Source organism: Felis catus, chromosome F2, assembly GCF_018350175.1.
Source record: "Felis catus isolate Fca126 chromosome F2, F.catus_Fca126_mat1.0, whole genome shotgun sequence".
NCBI classification, from domain to species: Eukaryota; Metazoa; Chordata; class Mammalia; order Carnivora; family Felidae; genus Felis; species Felis catus.
Genome location: NC_058385.1, coordinates 63,324,828 through 63,350,001, shown reverse-complemented (window position 1 = coordinate 63,350,001; position 25,174 = coordinate 63,324,828). Strand labels below are relative to the sequence as shown.

The 25,174-nt window shown below is 39.4% G+C and overlaps 1 protein-coding gene across 11 annotated transcripts in view; it reads left to right on the top strand.

Moving 5' to 3' along the window:
• The window catches only part of ENPP2 (ectonucleotide pyrophosphatase/phosphodiesterase 2), a 111,348-nt gene that overhangs the window by 47,962 nt on the left and 38,212 nt on the right, over positions 1–25,174 (top strand). For 7 of the 11 annotated variants that reach the window (XM_019823059.3, XM_019823063.3, XM_019823062.3 and 4 more), the window contains exons 5-12: positions 937–997; positions 2,820–2,917; positions 3,136–3,215; positions 4,254–4,373; positions 12,747–12,802; positions 17,586–17,651; positions 18,345–18,417; positions 23,279–23,434. In XM_019823059.3, coding sequence (XP_019678618.2) covers positions 937–997; positions 2,820–2,917; positions 3,136–3,215; positions 4,254–4,373; positions 12,747–12,802; positions 17,586–17,651; positions 18,345–18,417; positions 23,279–23,434 — 710 coding nt within the window. The remainder of the gene's footprint in view (positions 1–936; positions 998–2,819; positions 2,918–3,135; positions 3,216–4,253; positions 4,374–12,746; positions 12,803–17,585; positions 17,652–18,344; positions 18,418–23,278; positions 23,435–25,174) is intronic. The other 4 variants (XM_019823064.3, XM_019823065.3, XM_004000081.6 and 1 more) reach the window with 1 other exon arrangement.

The following is a 25,174-nucleotide window of genomic DNA, read 5'->3' as shown; positions in this document are numbered from 1 at the left end:
CATTAAACATCGGCTTTTGCTGGTGTAAAATTCTAGTTGCAATACTTTTGCGAAGCCCAGTGTGAGCCCTGGGTTGCTTCTTATGTGGTAAAGCTCCCCCTGTTTTAAGGAGCCTGTTACTAACTTACCCAGTTGTCAGGAGTCAGAGTCTTGACGACCAGGGACATTTCCAGTGCTCTTTACATGGGACCCATTTCTCCAAAGTCTTGATCACAAATTTTTCTTATAGTCAAAACACATGATTTTTTTTTTTTGTCTTAGGACAATTTGAAGCAAATGCTTTGTGATAATTTTCCTTTTCTCCTAAGGAAGCCTTGTTTGTGTGTGTGTTTGATTTTAAACCTGAGCTCTTTTGTGTTCTCCGTTCTTGATGGGTTAACTCAGGAAAGCTCTCAGACCTTGGTGGAAGATGAAAGTAAGAGATGGCATTGCTTTTTATTCCCAAATTCATGGGCTGTACACAGATTCACTGGCAAGCAATCTCTTTCGTGCAGTTTTCCATCTATCATCCCTGAGTAGTCTAAGCCTTTTCCCACAGCTAAAGGGAAGTTGTGCCATCCTTTCTATGGCTTTGAGATGTCCGGTGGTGGAGAAAAGAATGTTCCATCTAATGACCAAACAGTTTATTTCTGGAGGGAAACAAACATGGAATTTTGTTCGCTGACGCCACTGGTGTTTTTATCTACAAACCATTTAGACTCAGAAGGCTCTTGTAAACACCACTTGGGGCTATTAAATATTAGCTTTCCCATTATGTATGGGTGTCCTTCAGCGAGCCAAACCAACATTGGACTTCATTTGAGTGTTTCTGTTTCGATGGTATCCCATAAGCAACAAATATCAAACAGGACACAGGTCCCGAAATTGCAGCCTTTAAGGCTCTGGCTGGCATTTACAATTAGATTCACAAGTGAATTGACCCACTTTTTCTTCTAGGAGAGTCCCATTGGGTCGATGATGACTGTGAGGAAATAAAGGCCCCGGAATGCCCCGCAGGGTAAGTGCATTTTATAAAGATTATGAAGTTTTATATACTAGTGGACAACCTGTCACAGGTTTGTCAGGGTAAACGGTTACAAGAAATGTAAAGCTGAAATCCTCTTATACAGGCAAACTTAGACTCGAGTACCTATAAGTGATTAATCAATCAAAAGCTAAAGTGCACCTCTTTCTCTTATTGCCTCTGCCTCTACTGGAGACTGAATATCCTCTGTGTTTCACTATAGTTGAAGATTTTACAAAGTGTGTCCAAATATCGCTGAAGACGGAAAGAAACATTTCTGGCATTGATTTGGGTTTTTTGGGTTTTTTTTGTTTTTGTTTTTGTTTTTCAGTGTGTTTTCCTGAAGTGCTGCTTTTGCCTTGTGGGGGCGGGGGCGGGGGCGGGGGGAGGAGAGGAGGACCATAGAGCTTCTCAAAAATATCCAAGATGGTAACTCCCACCAGATGCTGCAGAAACTTGACAAACTACGGAAGCAGGGTTTTGCTGGGGTGCGGCCAAGCTGGAGTGACACCCCACAGCTCAAGTGCGACCAGCATAAGGCACTTATTACGCCTTCCAGGAAACTGTTGAAAATTCATGGAGCCTTAAAATGCCTGGCAGAAAATACATTTTCAACAAGTGTGTTTTCATGAATGTATTTGCGCAAGTGTATTTTTGTCTTAGGCAGCACGGCCTGTGTCACAAAATCCAAGCATTGTGATACTGTCTTTATTTTCGTTTCCTTTTTAGTTTTAATGAGCCACTTGAACTTCTTTGGACTTTTAGAATGGAATGGCAATGGTTTCTGACTGCTTAAAATATGTTCAGTTATTTTTGAGACAAAAGCAGTCTAGTGGTAGAATGAAACGATAATAGTAAGGATTAGAATGAACTCTTTTATAGTATTCTTCTAAGTGCTTTATATGTGACCCATGTGAAATACACCTCATTTATCATGTGGCTTCCAATAAACTCAAGCTGGTGCTTGCTGAGTTATCTTCAAGCTATCAGAAAAAGTTTTGCACCTAGTTTAGTATTCTTAGGTCTGACTCAACAATTACATCCTCAAACTATAACAAAGGACAAAAGAATGTAACAAATGTGAACCTCACATTTCATCAGATTCTGCCCTAGATGGGTATGGATAGTCAGGTCCTTTACTGATGAACTTTTTAAAGATCTTCAACAATTTTAATTATTTTAAAAGTTATTTTAGGATTAAATCTAAAAGAATTCTTTTATAAGTTTTAGTTCCAGTGACAGGAGTACTGTTGCTATTAATTTCATATTCATTGACTTCAGTCATCCATTCATTTATGTGTCTGATAAATATATTTATTGAAGCCCTACTATAGGTCCACAAAATGGAAACATAAATAAGATACAAAGAATGACAAAAGGGGTATGAATTAATATTTTAAAGGAATTGAAATATGTGAACAACTAACATTATAGAAGAGGAAGCCTTCAGCTGGATTTCAAGGAATGCATAGGAGTTTTCCAGGCAGCAGATGGGAGAATACATATTCCAGGCAAATATAGCAACTTTATACCCTGTGAACAACCTTGTTTGCAATGCGAGAGGCAACAGAGGAGAAAGTCTATTAGGGGGAATCTGGGGTCCGGTCCCTTGCCTGGCCCTTTTATGATCTTGGTCATTTAACTCTGGACTTTGGTCATCACAAATGTGACGTGGCCGGAAGCCCAGGCCTGTATGGGTATCCTCATTTGAAGTTTCATCTTGGCAATTTCCTGGTCCCAATTGTTGAGAATGACTAGGTGTAATGGACCCTTTATAGCAGCAAGTTTTCTAAAGTGGAATATGTTACTGTTTAAGGTTTGTTCGCCCTCCATTAATCATCTTTTCTGTGGATGGTTTCCGAGCATCCTACATGAAGAAAGGCAGCAAGGTCATGCCTAACATCGAAAAGCTAAGTAAGTCATTTTCATGCTGTATTCTCATCAGTATTCGTGGTCTGCACAGTAAATGCTTAGCTGTGGGCTTTGAGAGCTACGGACACACAGCTTTAAATGTATTTGATTACATGAGAGTGAAGGTAACACAAGTCTTTGATAGTTTATAAAGCGGATTCCCATACGTGAGGTAGCTCCTGCTGGTCCTCTTGTCCTAACATCTGAAATTCTGTTCCTAGGGTCCTGCGGCACACACTCTCCCTACATGAGGCCCGTGTACCCAACAAAAACTTTCCCTAACTTATACACTTTGGCCACTGTAAGTATTTTTTCAAATAATATAGATTCCGAGGGTGTGGATGTAGACCTTATCCTGAAGTGACTTAAAGGGAGATTCGTAAAAACATGTTTCTTAGTGTTTAAAGACAATCTTTTCGTTTTCTATCTTGTCTGCGTGAGTCGTTCCCAGTCAATGTCTTTGACAGTTGTGTGGATGACTGAACTTCACCGCAGGTTCAAAACCGAACACTTTTTTCCAGGCGCAGTTCGGTTGGAGCACGTACATTAAACCTCTCTCAAATACCACAAGATCTATTGTGTATTTTCGGAATTTTCAAATAACAGTGTTGACTTCAAGGCCGTTCTGTTTTCGTTTGTAGATACTCCCAATCCTATCTTGCTTTCTTCTTTAAAAACATAATTTGTTTATTTTATTATTATGATGGTGATCATTATATTTTGAGAGAGAGGGCACAAGTGAGCAAGGGGAGAGAAAGAGAAGGAGAGAGAGAGAGAAAGAGAGAGAGAGAGAAAGAGAGAGAGAAGTGGGACTCACCCCATGAGGGGCTTGAGCTCGCCCGAAGCAGGACTCGAACTCACACACTGTGAGATCATGACCTGAGCTGAAGTCGGATGCTTAACCGACTGAGCCACCTAGACAGCTCTATTTATTTTACTATTATGATTGATTTGAGGGGTTCTGGGATAGAAATAGAACTTAAGGAAAAGGAAGAGTGTATTTGTAAGTAGAAGCTTCTTTGGAGGCAATAAGTAAATTTCCATCTCAAAGTTAATTTACTGTAATGAAAGTTATTGTCATCTTATTAAATTGCAACCGTTAAAAAAACCCAAATATTAAATTTCTTACGGTCATGTTAAGTCTCTCAGATAGCTTATAATTAGTCCATAGATAATACTCATGTTTGCTCAGACATATATAAAGTCTCTATATATCTTATATAAATTTGGAAATTAAATGTTGTTATAAAGCCTCCTATGACAAAAAAATTTATGATAGATCAAACAGGTACAGACTATTACATTGTTATTTTAACAATAAATTTGCTTTTACACAAAGGGACTATATCCGGAATCACATGGAATTGTTGGCAATTCAATGTATGATCCTGTATTTGATGCCACTTTCCATCTGCGAGGGCGAGAGAAATTTAATCATAGATGGTGGGGAGGTCAACCGGTAAGTTTTGCATTTTTTATGTGTGTATTTGTGCGCTGAAACATTTCAGCCCCAAATTTGTTACCTGTAAAAAAGATGCCTAAAATTTCCTCATACTTGGCAATGTTTCTGTCTTTTGGTATTTTATATATATGTGTACACATAATATTTATGTGTATATGTGTGCACACAATATGTATATATATCCATATATGTATATACAGTATTTATGTATGTGTGTATACCTATTACACACATGCATAAATAATGTGTGTACATATATATGTTCATATGTCTACGTGTGTGTGTGTGTGTGTGTTTAGGTGAGGTTATGATCATAAAAGTGTGATGTGATAAGTGTCTTCATTAGGCAGGTGGTGATGGAAATGGTGACAGGGGGCTGAATTTCAGAAACATTTTGAGGAAGGAATATATAGTCATATCTTACTGATTTACCAGATTTATGGGTACAATGAAAAAGAGAAGTGAATGACTATGACTACCCCAAAATTTTAGCTCAGGTGCCATATGAATAGAAACAGGGAAGCTTGCTGAAAAGAAAAAAAAAAAAGAACTCAACAATGAAACCCACAGTAAGTTCATAAATTCTTTTGTTTCATCCGTTTTTTGAAATTCTTGGAAGTTACATGTAAGTGGAATTATACCTTAATTTTGGACCAGCAAATTAATACTTTGAAAGAACTCATCCTGTTTACTTCAGCTCCAATGGGTGGGCAGAAAGTAAAGAGGGAGGTAGATGGCTTTCTACATAGTATTTTTCCTATGACTGTGTGTATGCTTGGGCAACTTGCTTTGGTCAGACATGAGCAAAATAGCAACATGAGGCCATAGTTGTTGAATGTGCAGAATTGAACCAAGTGCGCATGACCCTGGGTAGAAGGGTCAGAATCTCCACAGGAGCACAGCCCCGTACACACAGTCATTGAAACGCATGTAGGAGAAAGATGGCAAATGGTTCCACCTCGTGCCGACTCTGATTGGAGGCTCCCACCTTTGTGCAATCTGCTATGGCAGAGAGAGTGACCAGTGTCTGCATGTACCCATGAATCTACCTTCCCTAAATGGTCCCACAGCTGGAAATGTTTGCTGCAATCTGTGGGCAAAATGGAGAATATAAAGTAAGAGGAAAATGGTAATGCTCTTTGATAAAAGGTCATTTGTGATAAAAAAAAAATTCATAACCAATAAGTATGCAAGGTTAAATATGGGCTTTTCATAAACAAACAAACAAACATTGGAATACTTCTTGTATGTCTGCAGAAGTATTTTTTTATAGTAGAGGTTTTGATTCTGCTGTCTTCATTCAGGCTGGACTCCCAGAAGTCTGTGATGACCTAAGTTGTGAGCATAGTAAAATTTGTTTACAAGGTGGATTTCATAAAGTTTATGATAGAGGAACATTTTACGTGTAAATGAAATGATTGAAATTAGAGTTCTCTCAAGCTATTATTATTAGTTGGTTTTTTGTATTAATTTTGTCATGGAAGCAAACTTGCCTGAAGAACCACAAAGGATATAGAGACAAATAGTAATTTTATCAAAGTGGATCACCTTACACCAAGTGTTGACCTTAGTTTCCCTCTAGGTTGGCATGACTCAGAAGATGAGTCCACATCTTCATTAATTTCTGCAGGAGCAGAGCAGAGGCAATGCTGTTAACTTGCCCAATGGAGTGAAGTCTCTGTTTCAATCCTGTTTGCCTGTTTCCCAACTAACTCTCAAAGTTGATAGATTTGACCAAGTTCAGTATTTTCCTAGTGTTGACCGAGATTTAGAGAGAAACTGATTTGTGTTTCTATCTTCTTGAACAAGAGGACACCATAAGAACTTCAAGGAACATAGTAGCTATCATTTAAAAACATCTTACTGAAATTTGGCATAGAAGAAGAACATATGGACGGAAACTCTAAGAACTACAGAATGAGAGTATAAGAAACTATAAATATTATAAGAAAAGATGAGCCTTAATAAATATTTCTCAAGCATTTATCTCATCCTCTCAGAGGTTTATACATTTCACAAAATCACCAGTGAAAAAAATAATTGAGGTAGAGAAAATATTTATAAAAACCTTAGGTATTTACATTAAACTTAACTTATTTTTACTGAATGATTAAAGCATGAAAGACATTTGGCTAAATAATAAAGGAGCCAGATTAAAAGGTAAACAAGAACCACTCTTATCCTAGTTTGAAATTTAATAGGTGGGGTGAGGCACTTGTATAGTGTCCCATCTGACAATTTGAATCTCACCATTAGGCTTCCAAAAAAAAATTCTATAATTTAATTTCACCTTACTTTTAAAGTTTATTTATTTAATTTGAGAGAGAGAGAGAGAGAGAATGCATGAGTGCAGTGGGGGGGCAGAGAGAGAGGGAGAGAGACAATCCCAGGCAGGCTCCACACTTACCGTAGAGTGCTATGTGAGGCGTGATCTCACAACTATGAGATCATGACCTGAGCTGAACTAAAGAGTTAGATGCTTAACTGATTGAGCCACACAGTCACCCCTCACATTTTTTTTAACACTGATATAGCCATTTTAGCAAACTCAAGTCTGCTTTTAATTTGTTAATCTTCAGAATGTGTTATTAAAAGTTGTTATTCACTTTATGATGCCACATTTCTCATACATATTTTTATGGGATTCTTGTCATTGTTGTTGCTTTACAGTTGTAGTTACTTTTTTCCAATTACAAAATTATGTTCTGTACTCTTCCTGGAGTTCCTTAAGTGTGTTTGTTTCTTTGAAAAATCTCTCTGCTATAATCGTGCAATTTCTGATAATAAGGTATCTCAGTGGGAAATTCCCCGTTCAGTTTCAATCTGGACCCAGCAAAGTGGAGAATGAATGAGACTCCAAGGGGTGCACGAAACATGGAGATTTGAGATAAAAAGTCCAACACCCCACCATCATGCAAGTTCTCTAAAGCCACAGTTTCCAGAGCAGGGCATTTCTAAGAGAAACAGAGGCATTCTTATCATTCCTTAAGCTGCTGAGTCTACAGTTGTTTCTGCCAGTGTTGGTGATGCAGTGAGTTGGTCCTGAGACCATCCTCATGAATTACAGTAGTGTGAAAATACAAGCACAATGGCATGTGGGAGAAAGAGGCGGCAAAGAGAAGAATGACATTAGAACAGAAGTGGATTTCCAGGTCAAAGGGATGCCTTGATGCAAAGCACAAGTGGTTGCTTCCCCCTCTTCCTGTCTATTTTATTAACCTGCTAGTGCGTGGTTTTGCTTTCTTTTAAGGAAAGTTTTACCCTTTGTTTCTTTTCCCTAGATTGCTCTAAATCTGGTTTTGTTCTCTTTTTTTTACTGTATTAATGTATTTAAGATGGACTCTGCTCTGTATTTAGAGTGCTGTAAATGCTCACGTGGCCACTTTGCTACTGGACTCATAATTATTTATAAGCCTTTCAAATGTCAGTTGAAGTCTCTTTCCCTAGGTAGTCACTAAATTCCCCCAGCCCTGGCTAAGCTCAGAGACCCTCCTTTGGGTTTTCATATTATTTCTGTCATAAATTCGACCATATATTTTTGAAATTATTCACGTATCTGCTTTAGTCTGTGGGTCCCCTGGCGGTAGAATCTCTTTTTTCTCCGTCCCTAACCCACAGCCTGACACAGTTAGGTGTCCCACTACTGTGTCTTGAATTGCACTGCACCCTCTCTGACGCCTGGTTTTTATCCTGTACTGTATCACTACCTTCTTCTGGCCCTAACCGCCTGCGAAGAGCCACCCACGCCCACAGTCTGTCCTGCTGCAAACCCACTCCTGAATCTCAGTGAATGATTTATTCCAGCATCTGCTATGGCCCCATCCACCCCTCTGGCTTCCCAGAATTCTATGTATCCTGGCTCCATGCTTTTGAATGCAAAGGAATAATTTCCCTGCAAAGAACTGCTAGAAAGACCACGGTTGTAGTTCATGTTTTTGAAAAATGTTTTTTGCTTGTTTTCTTTTTCAAAACTTCTCCCCCTCCTCCCACAGCAGCATACTTTCATTTCAGAAAGTATTGGATTTCACAGTTAAATCCTTCTGATTCCAGTGAGACAGCTTTTATATAAAAAAAAAAATTCCTGATAACATATCAAGTAGGTACAATACGTTCCCCACTTGTCCCCTCTTCAAAATACAGCATGTAAGACACAAATATTGAAAACTGCCTCTAGATAAAGCAGAGCAAGGGAGAAACGTTGGCATTAAAGGTGGGAAATCCAAACCCAGGGTCTTGTCAGGTTATTTTAGTTGTGCTGTTTTACCAGTCTGTGAGGAAATTTATTTTACATTCAAATTCAGAGAAATACTGATTTCCCATTTCTCTGAATTAACAAGGAACTAGGAACTTCTCTCTCTCTCTCTTTTTTATTATTTATTTTTTTTTTTAATTTTTTTTTTCAACGTTTATTTATTTTTTGGGACAGAGAGAGACAGAGCATGAACGGGGGAGGGGCAGAGAGAGAGAGAGACACAGAATCGGAAACAGGCTCCAGGCTCCGAGCCATCAGCCCAGAGCCTGACGCGGGGCTCGAACTACCGGACCGCGAGATCGTGACCTGGCTGAAGTCGGAAGCTTAACGACTGCGCCACCCAGGCGCCCCTCTCTCTCTTTTTTAAATAGCCCCAGAGGCTTGCTTTCACTTTTCTGTTTTTAGACCAAAGTTTTGGTGCCTTTTTTTTTTTTTTTCTGTGTAATTACTAGATTTAACTTCTGAGCTCAGAAATATAATGTATACGCATGACTGCAAGGGAAGTTTTATAGCTACTTATGATCTGATAACCCAAGAACGTTATGTTTCAATCTCCTACCATTTGCTAGAACCTGACAGAATGGCTTCGTTACTGTTACGGTCCTTTTGTTTGAGGTTTTTAAGTGTTTTTTAATCTTAAATATTCTCTCATTTGTTCACTTTTTGCACTTTTCTGACCGTGCTCCCATTTTTCTTTTATAAAATATAGTCAACATGACTCGTATCAAAAAGCAGGAAGATGCGGGGCGCCTGGGTGGCTCAGTTGAGTGTCCAACTTCAGCTCAGGTCATGATCTCACAGTTTGTGAGTTTGAGCCCTGCTTCAGGCTCTCTCTGCATCCAGCTCAGAGCCTGGAGCCTGCTTCAGATTCTGTGTCTCCCTCTCTCTCTCTCTCCCTCTTCCCTGCTTGTGCTCTGTCTCTCTCAAAAATAAATAAATATTAAAAAAAAAAAAGCAGGAAGAATGTTTTGCTTCTTTTTTGGAGAAGAAATGAAATTTTTTAAAAAAGTTTATTTTCAGAGAGAGAGAGAGAGAGAGAGAGAGAGAAAGAAAGAGAAAGAATACCAAGCAAGCTTTGTGCTATCAGCGCAGAGCCCAACACAGGGCTCTATCTCAGGAACTGTGAGATCATGACCTGAGTTGGACACTTAACAACTGAGCCACCCAAGCACTCAAATATATATATATATATATTTTAACCTTCTTACTGTCTTTGTGGTCCACTTGCTTTTTACAACTGGCTAATTTTTTTCTGATGACAAAGATTTTAATTGTCATTGTAAAAAGTTTGAGAAGTTCAGAAAAGTATGAAGAACAAATGATCCTGACTTTGCCATTGGGAAAATTTTAGCACACCCACTTCTGCCACCCTCTCTTCCAATGCACTTTTCTTATAGCACCGCAAGGACCCCTTCTGGTGAACTTTTCTCATAAGCCTTATGGAACTAAAATTTACCCATAGGGCTTCCTGTTGTCCAGATAATGCCAACATCAGCATATATTCCACAGCATAACTTTAGAAAGTGCAGGCTCATCATTTGACAAAACTGCATTTAAAATTTTCCATTAGAAAACCCCAGATTAATCTTACATTTCATAACTGCCAACTATTTGCCTAGTACAACTTCCTTATGAATATCAAGACACTAGATTTTGTATGAAGTTGTTTGGATGTGAATACGCTAAATTTGAATCTCTGAAATTAAAATGAGTATAGAAATAGATCACTTAATATAAGAAACTGGTCTCTCTGGGATCTGATGTAGTTTTGAGGCACCTGCAGGATGTCCAGCATTTAGTCTGAGCGCATCTTCTTTATAGTGGAGGTGCTGGATGGAGAGGCATGGCCACGCTCTTTCCTTATAGGCCCAGCCTACTCCCCCGCCCCCTGGAGCTCCCCCCCAACCTCAAGTGACCAATGAAAACTGTACAAAGCAAGACTGTGCATAGAAAATTTCTTTTCACTCTCGGCACATTGCATTCCCTCGTTTCCAGAGACCACGGGGCTCACGTTCTCTCGCGAGAGGCGGGAAAGGGTACAGGGTTTGAAACATGGCGGACGACAAGGACCAGCAACAAACTACCAGACCTGTAGAAGAGCCCCTGGATCTCATCAGGCTCAGCATGGATGAGCGAATTTACGTGAAAGTGAGAAACGACAGAGAGCTTTGAGGCAGAGTACATGCTTATGGTCAGCATTTAAATATGACATTGGGAGATGTAGAGGAAACTGTGACTACTATAGAAATTGACGAGGAAACATACGAAGGGATGTATAAAATCAACAAAATATTTTTTTAAAATATCAGAATATTCCGATGCTCTTGGGGAGATGATGGTGTACTAGTTGCCCTCCATTAAGAGTTGGCTGAACCAAAGAATTTGCCGTGTATGGAAGATAGGAGACTTCTTATGATTGCCTTTTTAAATGCAGAAGACATTATAAAGAGAACTCTGTGTAAATTTTGATATTAAGAAACGACCAAGGATTCTTCCACTCCTGAAATGATTTGCAGATAACTCAAAAATACTTAAGCTCAAGGACATTCCCCCCGCCCCCCAACCATTTAAATAAATGTGATAACCAAGGAAAAAAAAAAGAACAAATGGACACATTTTGAACCCTGGTTGGCCTGTGTGTCCGTGCCAGTTTGTCCGCAGGCTGAGATCCTCCTATCTCTGGCCCATCCCCATGGAAGGAGGAACCACCTCTCCCATGCAGATGACATTCTAGCAGTTCACACCTCCTCAAATCTGAGAGGTCACTCTGTGCTCTCCTGCCCATTCCTTACTTGCCACCTGCAGCAGCTGTGATTTTGCGGGGCTCTCAGGGTCTTTAGTCCCTCCAAAGGAGCTTGGGAATCCATGTGGAATTCCCCAGGCCAGGCCACCAGACCTTTCTGAAACCATGGCCAACCTCCTGGAGGCCCCACACCTCCAAATATCCTCTCTCCCCCCAAAACAGAGGTTTTCACTGGAGTCGGTAAGACACTCTGAAAGTCTAGATACAGTGAAATCAGAAAAGGGGCTGGCTGCAATTCCTAGACCATTTTGCTTGGGTCTTACAACAAATGAGCCATATATTTCTTTCTGTTTGCCTCCCAAAGCACAGGGTGGGGGTGGAGGGTTGGTTCTTACAGACTTATGTTCAATGGGACACTGGCCATCTCAAGCTGTTTTTAATGTTCCTAGAATAACTGGATTATATTTATTTCCAATGCATAATAATAAAGATTAAAATAGATCTAGTGTTCACCAAATGCTAAGACACTGCTTTAAGGGCTTTAAATGTATTAACTTATTAAAGCTTAGAATAATCCTATGTGCTAGGTAATATTACCTACATTTTAAAGGAAACTGAAGCAAGGAGAGCTTAAGTCATTTCCTGGAGGACTGCATACTTGGTAAGTGACAGAGAAGAGGCTTAAAATCCAGCAGCTATCTGGTTGCAGAGCTCAGGTTCTTAACTGCCCTGTCTTCTGACTCGCAACAGCATGTGCTGGAAAGAATATTTCAAAAGCCTCAAAGAAATGCTTGGGTCACCTAACTTGTCCCAGGAACTTATTCTTAAATTTCCATTTATTGAAAAGCTAAATAAAAGACACAAGGGAAAATCCAAAATAAAAAATAGCTTTCTTCCCCTTCTCATTCACCTAGCTTAAAACAAAACAAGACAAAGCTGGGTTCCAGGATTCTGGCATCTGTGTACCAAATTGGGGTTCTCCTCTATAGGCTTTCATAGGACAGGAAACATATGGTCCACTCCTGGGTCCTTTTATGAGCAGAATTCTGTCATATAAGTGAAATGTTCAAAACAATGATCAGAAAAGACAGGTACAGAAGAGACTTCTGAGATGAAATAGGAATTAAAAAATGCCACTAGAATCACAGCAGAGCTTTTGAAAGCTTTTGCAGAGACTGTATTGAATGACATTCATGGAAACAATGCTTCTGACTTCCAGATGTGAAAAGAGAATGATTGCAAATAATGTGAAATTTATGACGGGGTGTGGGTAAAGTATAAGAGATCTGATCTAATATATTTTTAAACTTTTTTCTTCTTTGAGAAGAAAAAAATCTCAGAACGTGTTATAAGCCTCTTATATTTTCCTCATTAGCTATGGATTACAGCCACCAAGCAAGGGGTGAAAGCTGGGACATTCTTCTGGTCTGTGTAAGTTGTCTTTATTTTGTCAGTGTTTGTAAAATTGCAATTATGATCAGCTTATGAAACATTAACTCAATTTGATTTCATTTCAGTTAAATACAAAAGCACTTGAGCTTTTCTATATCTTCTGATTGAAAATAATCTTCCAATCATTTTTTAGAGGTCTTCCCTCCTTTTCCCTCCATCTTGTCTTAATAGAATATGAAGATTTTCCCTTCTTGTCATCCTTCAGATTTTTCTGTCCATTAATAGGGTTTGGTAACTTACCACCAAGGATCGTATATTTCTCTTGGACTATTTATTGCTGTGGTTTGCATTATCATTTTCTATAAATATATTATAACATACTATGTTTATTTTGGTTCACAACATTAAAAGTCTAGTGTGGTCTCAGACAGCTGATGTAGTAGTCTAGAGATTGGAAATTCCAGACAGGAGACAAGGGGAAGCCTCTGTTCCCGCTCCATTTTCCACTGAACTCTAGGATTTCCCTAATAAGAAAAATGGAACTACCACTTGTCTTCCCCACAGAGCTAATGGGGGGATTAGTAGTTAATGTTCATAAAGTAGTCTTTAGGTGAAACTTACCTAATAAAAGTGTCAACATGTTGATTATTTTTAAGGCTCCTTAGTGAGAAAAGGAATCTGTTTCAACTTTCATGGGGATTTTGTTCCCACCGAGATGTTCTTTCCACCTTTTTTTTTTTAACCACCTAAAGCTGTTTCCATATTTGCCTCTTATGCCTTAACAAAAATCTGACTATTCTATAATAGTAGTGTGCTGAGAGCAATCACAGGTTCAGATTAATCCAAAATGGGACCATCTATATTCTCCAAATTCAGGAATAAAAGTAGCTTTTTCAGATTTGAAGGGCTGTGTTGAAACTGGGTTTGGTGACTTTAAGACAGTGACCCTTTAAAAGTCTCCCCCGCCCCTATTTTTTAAAGAGCTTGTCTGAGTTGAGAAATAAGTGTGGGTATGTTAGAAATGACATGTAGATGACATGTTGATCTACCAATTTAATCATCTGCATTACATTTTTGTAACCCTTGACTGCCATAGATGCTTACAGAAATGATTTCTTCTGTTCCACAACATATTTGCTCAGCAGAACGGAAAGGAGCCAACAACATAATTAATACCTAGGTCCCACCCTTACCCCCCAAAACTGCTGCAAAGCTTCGTTGAAAAGGCCCAGTGTTCTGGTTTTGAATGGCAATTTTCTCCACCCATTTCAAACTACTTCTAAGAAGGTAGCTTTTGTGTGCTCTAAAGATGTCCTTAGTTTGGCTTTGCTTCTCAAGCTATTGTTCTTTTATCTCTATATTCCAGGAGTGACTTGGATTTAGATTTTTGTTTTTTTTTTCTTTAAAAAAAAAAAATCTTGTTATAACACACACACACACACCAGGGTCATACTTTCAGTTTTTTAATGGAATATATGTCAGGGGAATCTACACATGATACATTCTGAAAAATTTTAAGTTTAAAACCAGATTCAAGGTGCAGAGTTAGACTTGGAAGGCCATCTTTTTAACGTGATTCTGTACTGCAACCTAGAATTATTCTTGCTTTTTAAATGATAGTATTCTATTCCAAAGTACTGATGCTGCTCCATTCCATTTTGTGTGTGTGTGTGTGTGTGTGTCAATTCATGTTCAAAAGCAGTAATTCCTTTTATGTATAAATGTTTAGATTGCTTCTAATCCTAGCGCTGCCACTTAATAGATTGCTGGCTGTAGACAAGTGATTTAATCCCTCGATAACATAGGATGTTGTGAAGATGGAATGAGCTAACTTATTTAAAGGGCCTAGTAGGGTGCTTAGTACACAGAGAGTGACCAATAAGTGGTTTTTGTTTTCTAGTCCACATCATCTCTTCCAACACTGACCATACAATGGCTATATGTGTTCTAAGGTAATTGGTTCCCTTTAACACTAAATGCCTCATCTGGTCCTTCATTTTCCATCCCTCCTATTTTTTTTTTTTCTTTTTCTGACCATCTCTGACATACTTGGTCTCAGAACAAATTCTATATCAAACAGTGATGGTAAAGACAGCGACACAAACACCAATTCCCTTTCCATTTGGACACACACTGTTCCTTTGCCACATTTGTTTGTGCTGTCTCTGGGTTGTGTTTTAAACACTAATGGCTAGGGGCTATGTCTTTTTGGTTCCTGGGCAATTTCATAAGGATAATGTAGAACTCGTAGCAAAGTTAGAGACCACTTTGTCCAGCTCCTCATTGGCAAGGTTAGAATAGTGTGGCCGAGAGAGGTGAAATGTCATGCCCGAGGGTCACAGTTTGGATGGATATTCAGGCATCTACAGTTCTCATCTCTGGTTCTTAGGACACACACATACTCAGCTCCTGCCCAGAAAATGGTAATCCCCTGCTTATCTTTCTAAGAAGAGAATGGCGACTCCTCCGTAATGGTCTTTTTAGTAGGAGAATTTTGTATCTTTATTTACATTCATACAAATGCCTTGAACATGTTATACGTTTAACAAATATTTCATGAGTGTGTGTGTCATCTCTGTGGACCTGTGGATCCAGTACATGATGATAAAAGCTAACATTTTTCTAACTTCTGTGTGCCCGGCACTGTTCTAAGTGCTTTTCGTGTATTATCTCTTTTAATCTTTAAAAGAGCCTTATGAGATAAGAGCTATTGTTATCCTCATTTTATGGAGGCACTGAAAGGTTAAGTAACTTGGCAAAGTCTAGTCACCAGCACATGTTGGAGTCAGCATTCAAACGCAAGCATTCCAGCCTCAGAGTGGATGCTTTTATTCCTTGCTGGTCAGACGCCCCATCCAACGAAGGTGTTAGAGGATGCGTGTTCTGAGCTTGACACAAAATCTATTAGCTTGTATTTTTCCATTAGCATCAAGGGAGTCCATCAGAGTCCATTTTTGTGACTTAACACCAATTATGTAAAATAAAGCAGCTGGCAGGTAGGTCGTGAAATAAGGTAAAATGAAAAGGCTACCGCATTTGGCTTTTTTTTTAAGTTAGGAAAGAATTCTAAATATGTAATTATTTTGCTCAGATAGAGAGGATTTCTGAGGCTGATGAATTAAATACCTTAAGTGATGATCTTGGCTTTGCTATGCCTATTTCTAATTCAATTATAGGCTATAATACACAGGGTCACATTTATTCAGTAGCCTTGGAATTTGTTTACATTAAGACTCATTTTATGTTAAACATGATTTTCTGGCGCTGTTGGGATAGTTCTAGACTGGGAGGGGGCCAGAGGAAGGACAAAGCTCCGATCTAGGAGAGTTGGTGGGCCTTGGGGGGTGGGGGTTGCCTGGGGAGAGGAACTGCTTGATTAGGGCTCCGGCCAGCTCCAGCCTTCCACCATGGCTCTGGAGCTTGGTTTTTCTCCCAGCTTTCTCTTGTTCACCTCCACCAAGAGTAAAAGTGTAAGTGGCTCACCCAACATCCCACAATAAATTTCCAATAGAGTTTATTTTTTGGAGCAGTTTTAAGTTCACAGCAAATGAAACTGGAAGGTACAGTGACTTACCAAGCCCTCCTTTGCCCCTGTACATGCATAGCCTCCCCCATTATCAATGTCCTCTACCCGAGTGGTGTATCTGTTACAGCTGATGAACCTACATTGACACCATTATCACCCAGGGAACACAGTTCATATGAGGGGTCACTCTTGGCCACAGTAATGTTTACTGACCGCAGTTAAACTTGGGCTTTAGTTTGAGTTCGTCATAAACAAGCTCTAATGCCTATTCTTGGATGGGGGGGTGGGGGTGGGCAGAAAAAGCATGTCGTGCTACTTGTTAGGAAAGAATAAGCCAATTTCCCCGTAAATAAAGACATTGCTCAGCTTGTGAGCATCTCAATGAAACTCAGCCCAGGATACAGTACCGTCATGTTAGCTGAGAGCTCCCAAAGCTGGTGCCAGATTTTGGGTAATTATATTTCAACAGAGGAATGAGACTTAAACACAAAAGTCATTGTGGATGAAGATTATACCCTTTCTGTCAGTCTCATAATTATAGGTGCCTATTCTTGATAGATTTTGATAAGCTAGAAGAGAAGTTCATGAATACCTTTCCTAACCCCTTATTTTATAGAGGAAGAATGTAAAGTTTCAGATTAAATAATGTTTCCAAAGTCATATGAATCTTTAGAGATAGAATGATAACTAATTATGATCATTAATAAAAATAAAGGTTTTTTGTTTTTTGGGTTTATTTTTTTGGAACTTACTATGTGGTAGGCCCTGTACGTGCCCTTTGCCTGTTTTGTCTCATTTTATCTTTATGACCAAGCTATGTGCCGTATGCCTTGCTATTATCTCTCTTTTACTGATGAGCAAACTGAGGCCCAGAGAGATCAAAGTGGGGTAGAGGTTAAGAGAGGTCATACCACCAGCAAGAAGCAGATTGAGGTGTCCTGGTAACCTCGGTGGCCATAGCTAATGGCTTTACTCACTGGATGGCAATGCTTCTGAGCCCAGGGTCCTTTTCTGCCTGTAGCAGAATCTCTGATCAGCCAGACAGGTTGCTCACTTGATTGTGAGTGAGAGTTTCCAGTCTCACCTTCTATGACAGAGGTTGAGCAATATGATATGTTGCAAATGGAAGTGGAAGTTTAAACACTGATTCGAAAGAGGGCCTTTTATGACGAGGATGTGAAAGCAAATGGCGGTAAATAGAGAGCCCGTGGTCCTGGTGCCAGCGTGAGCAGTCATCAGGCTGAAGTTTGTGGAAATGCAACCTAACATCATGCTTTACTTGTTATCACCCTACAGAGTCATCCCTCATGAGCGGAGAATCTTAACCATACTGCAGTGGCTCACCCTGCCAGACGATGAAAGGTATTTGTTTCCGTCTCCCTGACTTAACCTCTCCTTTCTTCAGTCTGTTTCCATTGTAGGTTAGAATTGGGGGAAAACTAGATGGGCTGTGAAATAGAAGCACGGTCAAGGTTTGGTATTATTAAAAGTTTTATGGTTCTCAGTCTTGAACGTTACCTTCCCTAAGAAGGGTATAATGGACGTAGGCTATTGGGGACCATCTAATTACATGGATGGACTACAGCTGTTAATCCTGGCCACTACAGCAGAGGTTAAGGGAGTTCCTGGCTTTGATAAATGAACCAGCAGCATCCCAATGATGCCGGGGAAGCATTAACACTGACTTTTCACTTTAATGGAGTTGTTCTTTTAGGCTGCAGACTGCATGGTCCATGTGAATTTTCACTGGGCTCTGTTATCTTGAAGATCAAAGACCTGAGTATGTGTTCAGATAATCCTTTGTGACGTTTGGTCCCTGAGAGCGGTACCAGGCGGTTACTACAGTGCGGGTGGTGTAGGGGGCAGTGGATGTGGAAAAAAATAGAATTCCTACCCCCCCAAAAAACAAGAGACATTTTCCATGTTAATACTAACAGTGGTTGGGATATTAATTAACTTGATTTGAGATAATTTTCTCTTAATGTGAAGAGACACTTGATATTCTTTGTTATATGTGGTTTGGGGGAGATTCTGAACCTTCCAATTTTCCCGTAGGCCTTCAGTCTATGCCTTCTATTCGGAACAACCTGATTTCTCTGGACACAAATATGGCCCTTTTGGCCCTGAGGTTAGTAGCTTATCATCTGCTTGAGGAGAACCTGTGCCCCTGGCTACCTGACCTGCTGACCTTATTTCAGGTCTCGTACAAAGTGTCTCGTATATGCAAGGTTTATATATATACTACAAGACTAAAAACATTTTAAAAAGTCTTAAACATACCTGTTTTTCTTATAAGAATTTCATTTCAGATTGATCTGATATTCAAACATATCCTAATCTTGGTGTTCACAGGAGAAGTATATGCCATCCCTGAAGGCGTTAGTCAAAAGGTGAAGGATCAGGGAGGGTTGGCATTTGCCATCACTGGGATAGGAGTGGAAAGGCATCTGGAGATGAAACACACAATACAAAACATTACAACTGAATTTTAGCTCTGTTACAATGATTATGCAGTCAGAGAGGATAGGTCAGCTAAGTAGGTCTAATAGCCTGCGCAGGTGCAATCAACCTGGTATATGTTATAGCATTGGACCCTTCTTTATTTGATAAATTTAGGCATAGATATATACCTGTGAAACCATCACCACAATCAAGACTATGAATGCATCCATTATTCCCCCAAATAAAATTAATTCTTTTTTTTTAAATTTTTACCGTTTATTTATTTTTTAGAGAGAGAGAGAGAGAAGGGGAGCACAAACAGGGGAGGGACAGAGAGAGAGGGAGACACAGAATCCCACGCAGGCTCCAGACTCCGAGCTGTTTGCACAGAGCCCAATGCGGGGCTCGAACTCACAAATGGTTAGATCATGATCTGAACTGAAGTCAGATGCTTAACCAACTGAGCCACCCAGGTGCCTGAAATTAATTTTTAATTGAGAGAGATGCACTATTGAATGAATCTGTTTAGCAGAGCAATGTAATGCCCTTTTATCAAACAGTAATCTTAGTTGGAAACAATCTGTTATATGATATCCAGTATAACTTCAAATTCAGAGGTGGGAAAGAGATAGTTGTGTTTTGTTATGTTCCTCATTTGTCTGGAAATGGAAATCTTCGCAGTGTTGCAGCATAGATCACTTTAAAACATGACAGGATTTGCAAATCTAAAACGTTTTCTGGGGCGCCTGGGTGGCGCAGTCGGTTAAGCGTCCGACTTCAGCCAGGTCACGATCTCGCGGTCCGGGAGTTCGAGCCCCGCGTCAGGCTCTGGGCTGATGGCTCAGAGCCTGGAGCCTGTTTCCGATTCTGTGTCTCCCTCTCTCTCTGCCCCTCCCCCATTCATGCTCTGTCTCTCTCTGTCCAAAAAAATAAATAAACGTTGAAAAAAAAAATTTAAAACGTTTTCCGTCTCTCTTTCTAACTAGTGTGGTAAGATCTACATCGACACAATAAAACTTGATTTGGGATAAAAAATCATTTCAAAAACTCTGTTAATGGAAGCTGCCTTCCATTCTCTAATAGGCTGCGACAACACTGCTCGTGATAATTAAGTTCATTGTGTTCAGCATAAGATTGAGTAGGAAATACAGAGAAGTGTGTTGGTTTAAATACTTTTGAACAAAACCCAGTATATCTAAACAAAGGCAGTAAATACCAAGAAGCTGTAAATATTTTTGAATGTTTTAACATCAATTCCGTCATGATTTTTTTAAACACTGGAAACTAATGGCTATGTGAAACCATTCTTAGTTTGCCTTAAATCATTGAAGTTATATAAGTCTGATGCTCTTTTTCCTGTCCCTTTGATGTTTAACGAGTGTTGCATGATTATGAAACACAAATGATAAAATGAGATAAACATCTGCATGAAACACAAATCTTATTCTTGCCAGAACAAGTATGGCTGTTTTATCTTTAGGATGACTTTCTTTGAGATTAATCTGAAGTGAACAAAAGGAACTACATTTTATGAAAATGTTAAAAAAAAAAAATCCTAAGTAGTTCCATGTGCCTTGTTTAAAAGTTCAGCTTTGCTTGAATAATAATATCCCTTAAAAGATCCCATGGCATAGGCAAGCCAGAGGTTGGTTTAGCCATTCTTTTAAAAGGAAGAAGCTGGACTGGGGCCGTTCAAGTCACCTGGCGGGTAAGTGGACTGAGCGGTAGAATCTCAGAACTCCTGGGCCAGGGTCTTCCCATAGAACCATTTATCTCTCCTTTAGTCCAGGACATAAGCAGAATGGTCATTAATAACCATGTTCAGTTCATACAGAAGATTTTCTTCATGTCAAAAGTTGGCTTTTGACAATGTAGATGAAGTATAACTCTTACGGTCCTGATTTCCTTAAAAGTCATAAAGCTCAGCAATGTTTTTTATCCATGAACATCTCTGGATTTCTAGAATGTGTAGTTCAGTTGTAATTGCGTACTTGAAAGTGTCTGTGTGCATGTTTTAATCAAGAAATAAACTGAAAGGTTTCTTTTAAAGTACTGAGCAGTGATAAATGCAATGTAATATAAGATGCTTTAGTTTGTTGTAATGATGATGCTGTGCTCAGGGTTACTCCTAAATATACAAACAGAGATATTTTTCTTCTAGAATTTTTGAATTAAGACTTGAAGGTATTCATGCTATGTTCTTTTTAGTATTAATACTTCCTTTTAACTGGGATATTCTCATGTATCCCCTGAGTAAAACACTCTTAATTAGGTCCTTGGAATGTATCTTCAGTTACGATAACTTGGTAACCTGGTCACTTTCTTCTGGTAAGGCAAGAGATATTTTCGGATTTCAACTATTTTTCATTTGGTTCTAGGAATCCTATTTCTACTGAAAAATAAAAACAAAACCATTTATGCTTAAAAAATGCAAAACCAAAACAAGCCAGCAAAACCTCTTTTCTGTAGTAGACGAATTGGTTTATATACCTGTAGATCCGTTATATACATGTGGTGTGCGTGTAAAGGCTTTACAAACGGAAATATTATTCATAAAGTCAGTAACATGTCTTCACTTACATCTAAGGAGAAAATACCTTGCATTTGAAGTTTAATTGAAAAAAATTCAAAATGCTGTGTGCTACAACGAAGTGGAAATCTGTGCATTATTTGCTTAATGTCTGAGTATACTTTTTCCAGGACGATTCTCAAAGACTATTAAATGAGATGACCAAACTTTGGGCTAATAGCTTCAAGAAATGGCTTATTGCTCCTGGTTTCATAGTGTAATGGTGAATGTTCAGAAACATGCTTGCTTTTGATTGTTGGCGCAATCTTTTTCTCTTTGACCTGTGCTTTCTCTGTGACTCCTCGTTCGGCTGCTCTTCCAGACCTAGAGGCAGAGCTTTGGCTGGCTAGTTACTACCTTCAGATGGCAAAGTATTCTTCTGAAAAGCAGGGAAATTTGCCCCTCTCCCTCCGGTCCTCCTAATAACCTCAGGCTAAATCTTCTAAAGTCAGACTAAAGTATGGCTGGTCAGTGAAATCTTAGCTTTTGTCTACCTCTAACATTTGAAGAAGGAAGTACGTGCAATATAATCACTGGATGAAAACTCATTTTGGCTAAATCCTGTTTCTCCCGCTGCTCCTCTAACCTGCTGCAACCAGAAGGGCTCACCTTTGGAGTCTTCTGAATGGTGGGGTCTCTTGCAAATGGCTGGGTGTCTGATGGGCCGACTTGAGCGCTAGCTGAAATGTATTCAGTGACCATGAAATGGGAAACTGTCTTTTTCCTTTTGCTTCTCTTCTCGTGGAGAACTGCCTGAAACTAGATGCATTAAAAAAAAAAAAAAAACACCAAACACCACCAAACCAGAGTCCATGGGGCTGTGTCTTTCAATTGCTCTGCCAGGGACAGAGGATGAGGCGGAAACGGAAGTGCCTTTGCAGTGGCTTGCTCTCGAAACGGTGAAATGGCATGGCAGATGGCCTCCCTCTTGGATACACTAACATTGTTCCTCCTTCTGCCCCTTCCTGCATCTGAATGATTCTTGGAGCAGCAGTCCCCCCAAGAGAGACTCAGCCAGGGAGATGTCAGGGCTTGCTGCTTTAATTCACCTTTGCACCATCAGCAAATCAGGGGCCTGTTTTTCTCTAGCGTTTGGAAGTCCCAAAGGTTATCTTCCTTACTCAGGTTATGTGTCAGCCTTCACCACTCTCTCTAGATTTTCACAACGAGATGTATAGAAAGAGTATAAGCACATAGACTCTTTCTTGAGATCTATACCAAGATGAAGAGACCTTGATGAGTTTTACATTTTACCTAATTTTGCAAGATAGTTTTTTAAAAGACAGTTTTATTTATGCTTCTCTCTTGGCTTTAGAGGTCCTCTGTACCGAAAACCTAAATTATCAGTGAGAAGGAAGTTCTCTCTCCTGCTGAAAGTCCTGATTTGTCTAAGTATACATTTATGTCCAAGGAGGATTGCTTATTATTTATGCTCCATTCCATCCTTGGTTTAAACATTTTCCCCTAATCCTTGCAAATGAAGGTGACACTTGCTTTGATATAGTGGTGGTGTGAACAGATATCCATCAGATTCTGAATTGGAGCCACCTACATGAATCCCACGGTTACCTTGAAATGACTAAATGGCTAGTATTTTATTTGGTTTTCTGCTAGTACTTTATAAATGGAGAGCTCTTCATAACCAAAGACCAGTCTCTCCCTAATGTGGGATTTAATGGAATGCAGAACTGTATGTCACCTTCAGTATATCCACAAGCAGTCTCCTTAGCCCAAGAGAAACCCGCATGACTAGATTCTCTTAAATTATATTCTTGCTCACAGCCTCAAGACGGGTTTAGGAAGCTTCTCTCTATAGAGTTCCATGAATCATTTCTCCTACCAACATTTTCTCACTTAAGGAGCCTTAGTCTTTTTAACTAAGGCTCTGCTGACCCAAGATGGCAAAGTGTGAGCTTTATTATCTGACCCAGAGGGACAGACGACTTCTGAGTCCAGACATCTCTATCCGCCAGTACAGGAGAGTAGTTATGGCTCACCTCTTACTCCGGCTAAGAGACCTAAGAGGAAGGTTACCCCTAAGAGGAGACAGGAAAGACCAGTTGCTCCTCCAAAGAAAAGAAGAAGAAAATTACATAGGATGGATCATTATGCTGCGGAAACTCGTCAGGACAAAGTAAGTTTATCTATTGTTCCAAAGCTTTGTGGCGGGTAGGTCTGAGTTGAAGGTTTTCTTTAGTGCCTTGCTTTGAAAATCAGCTGAATATGTTTCAGAAAAACTCTGGTTTTGTCATTCTTGGCTTTGAGTCCAGAAGAATCTGGCACTTCCGAGGTTAACACTAACGTTAAGACCTCCTGAACTTTCAGCAAGATGGGAAAAAAGAACCTTCCACTTTCTTTAGAATCAGTTGCCCTAAACCTAGTATTAACATTTAGGCTTGAACGAATGTTAGGAAGGCTGTTGGTTTTGCTTGCACTTATTCATGGAATTGGTTACAATGGTTTGTAGCCTTGGTTCTTGAGACAATCTAGCAAGGCAGCGAGGGGATTCCTCAAAGACCATATACATTCGAACTCAATAGAAAATTGGCTCAGATTAATGGTGCATACCTTCAGAGTCCAGAAAAGGTCTTAGGTTATAGACAAGGGAATAGCTGAGGTGGAAAGCAAGAGAAAACAATGGGTAGTTGGAACTGTGTGTATTTTCTTATAGAGACATGAATAACGTCGACTCTTTTCAGTACATTCAGAAGAGGTTAGAAGTTGTCACTTCTCTCGAAACCTTCAGGTACCTCTGAGGCACTCTCTTGCTTATGACCATCTGAAATCGTCACTGAGAAGCAGGTCCTGGATTTCACCTGAGTTGTCTGGTGAAAATAAGGCATTGCCAAGCATTGACATATTAATGCTTTTGGTATGTTTTTGTTGAGGCAAAGGTCTTAGAAGAAAGCATGGTTTTCCCAAAAGCAAATACCATTTAGTTCCACACGTGGTAGCCCTTCAGATGATGCTGGCGCATATCATTCTGAGACTTTTCACTTGTGACTTACTCCTTGGGACAGAATTTGAAATACTGACTCCTGCCATGAAGGAAAACAAGTTTATGGCTGATTTTACTGAGGATGTGATTTGAGGAAAGGTCTTGAGTCATCCCAGAAGACACTAATGGAGGATAATATTATATGTCTGAAATAAAAAATGACATGCAGACCCTTCTGTTCTTATCAGTCATCTTGGGTGTATGTGTGTGGTTGCAGCTAAGTTGTAAAATTCACCTGAAGTACAGCCAAGTGTTTGTCTGATGAGGTGTTTCTTGGAAATCTTTCCATCGCATAGAGATGACAGTGAGAGGGAAGTCTCTAGTGTGTGGGAGAATTCATGCTGTTAGAATCTTCCACTGGAGGCAAGAAAATGAGAGATGGATTATATTTCTTAAGATTTGTAAATCTTCAGACAAGTGAGTTTTTGTGTTTCCTTAAGCTGAATAAGAATTCTAGAACAAGCTCAGTGGTTCACTTCTTCTGAAGTTAAGACGCTTGTAGATTCTTATTCACTCAAAATCAGCTTGAAAGGGACTAAATTGAGAAGCAATAGCTTGTTTCTTAGAAGAGATTCTTCTAGTAACCTTGTTTCTTGGAAGAGATTCTATTACGGGATCTATTATTCTCAGACATTGACAGTTAAGTTCTTGGAGACATTAGATGGAGTCCATTGTATTAATGATGTTCTAATTTAGCATCAAATGGAAGGGTACCATTTTACCTCAGAACTGTTTTTGATTCACTTAGCCTCCATCGTCTTGCCATGGTTCAAAACCTGATGTGATTTCACCTAGCAAACAAGAGGCTTAAACTATCCATCTGACTTTCTGCTTACTCTCGAAATTCTTGGATTTAAATAACATTGTTACATTTTA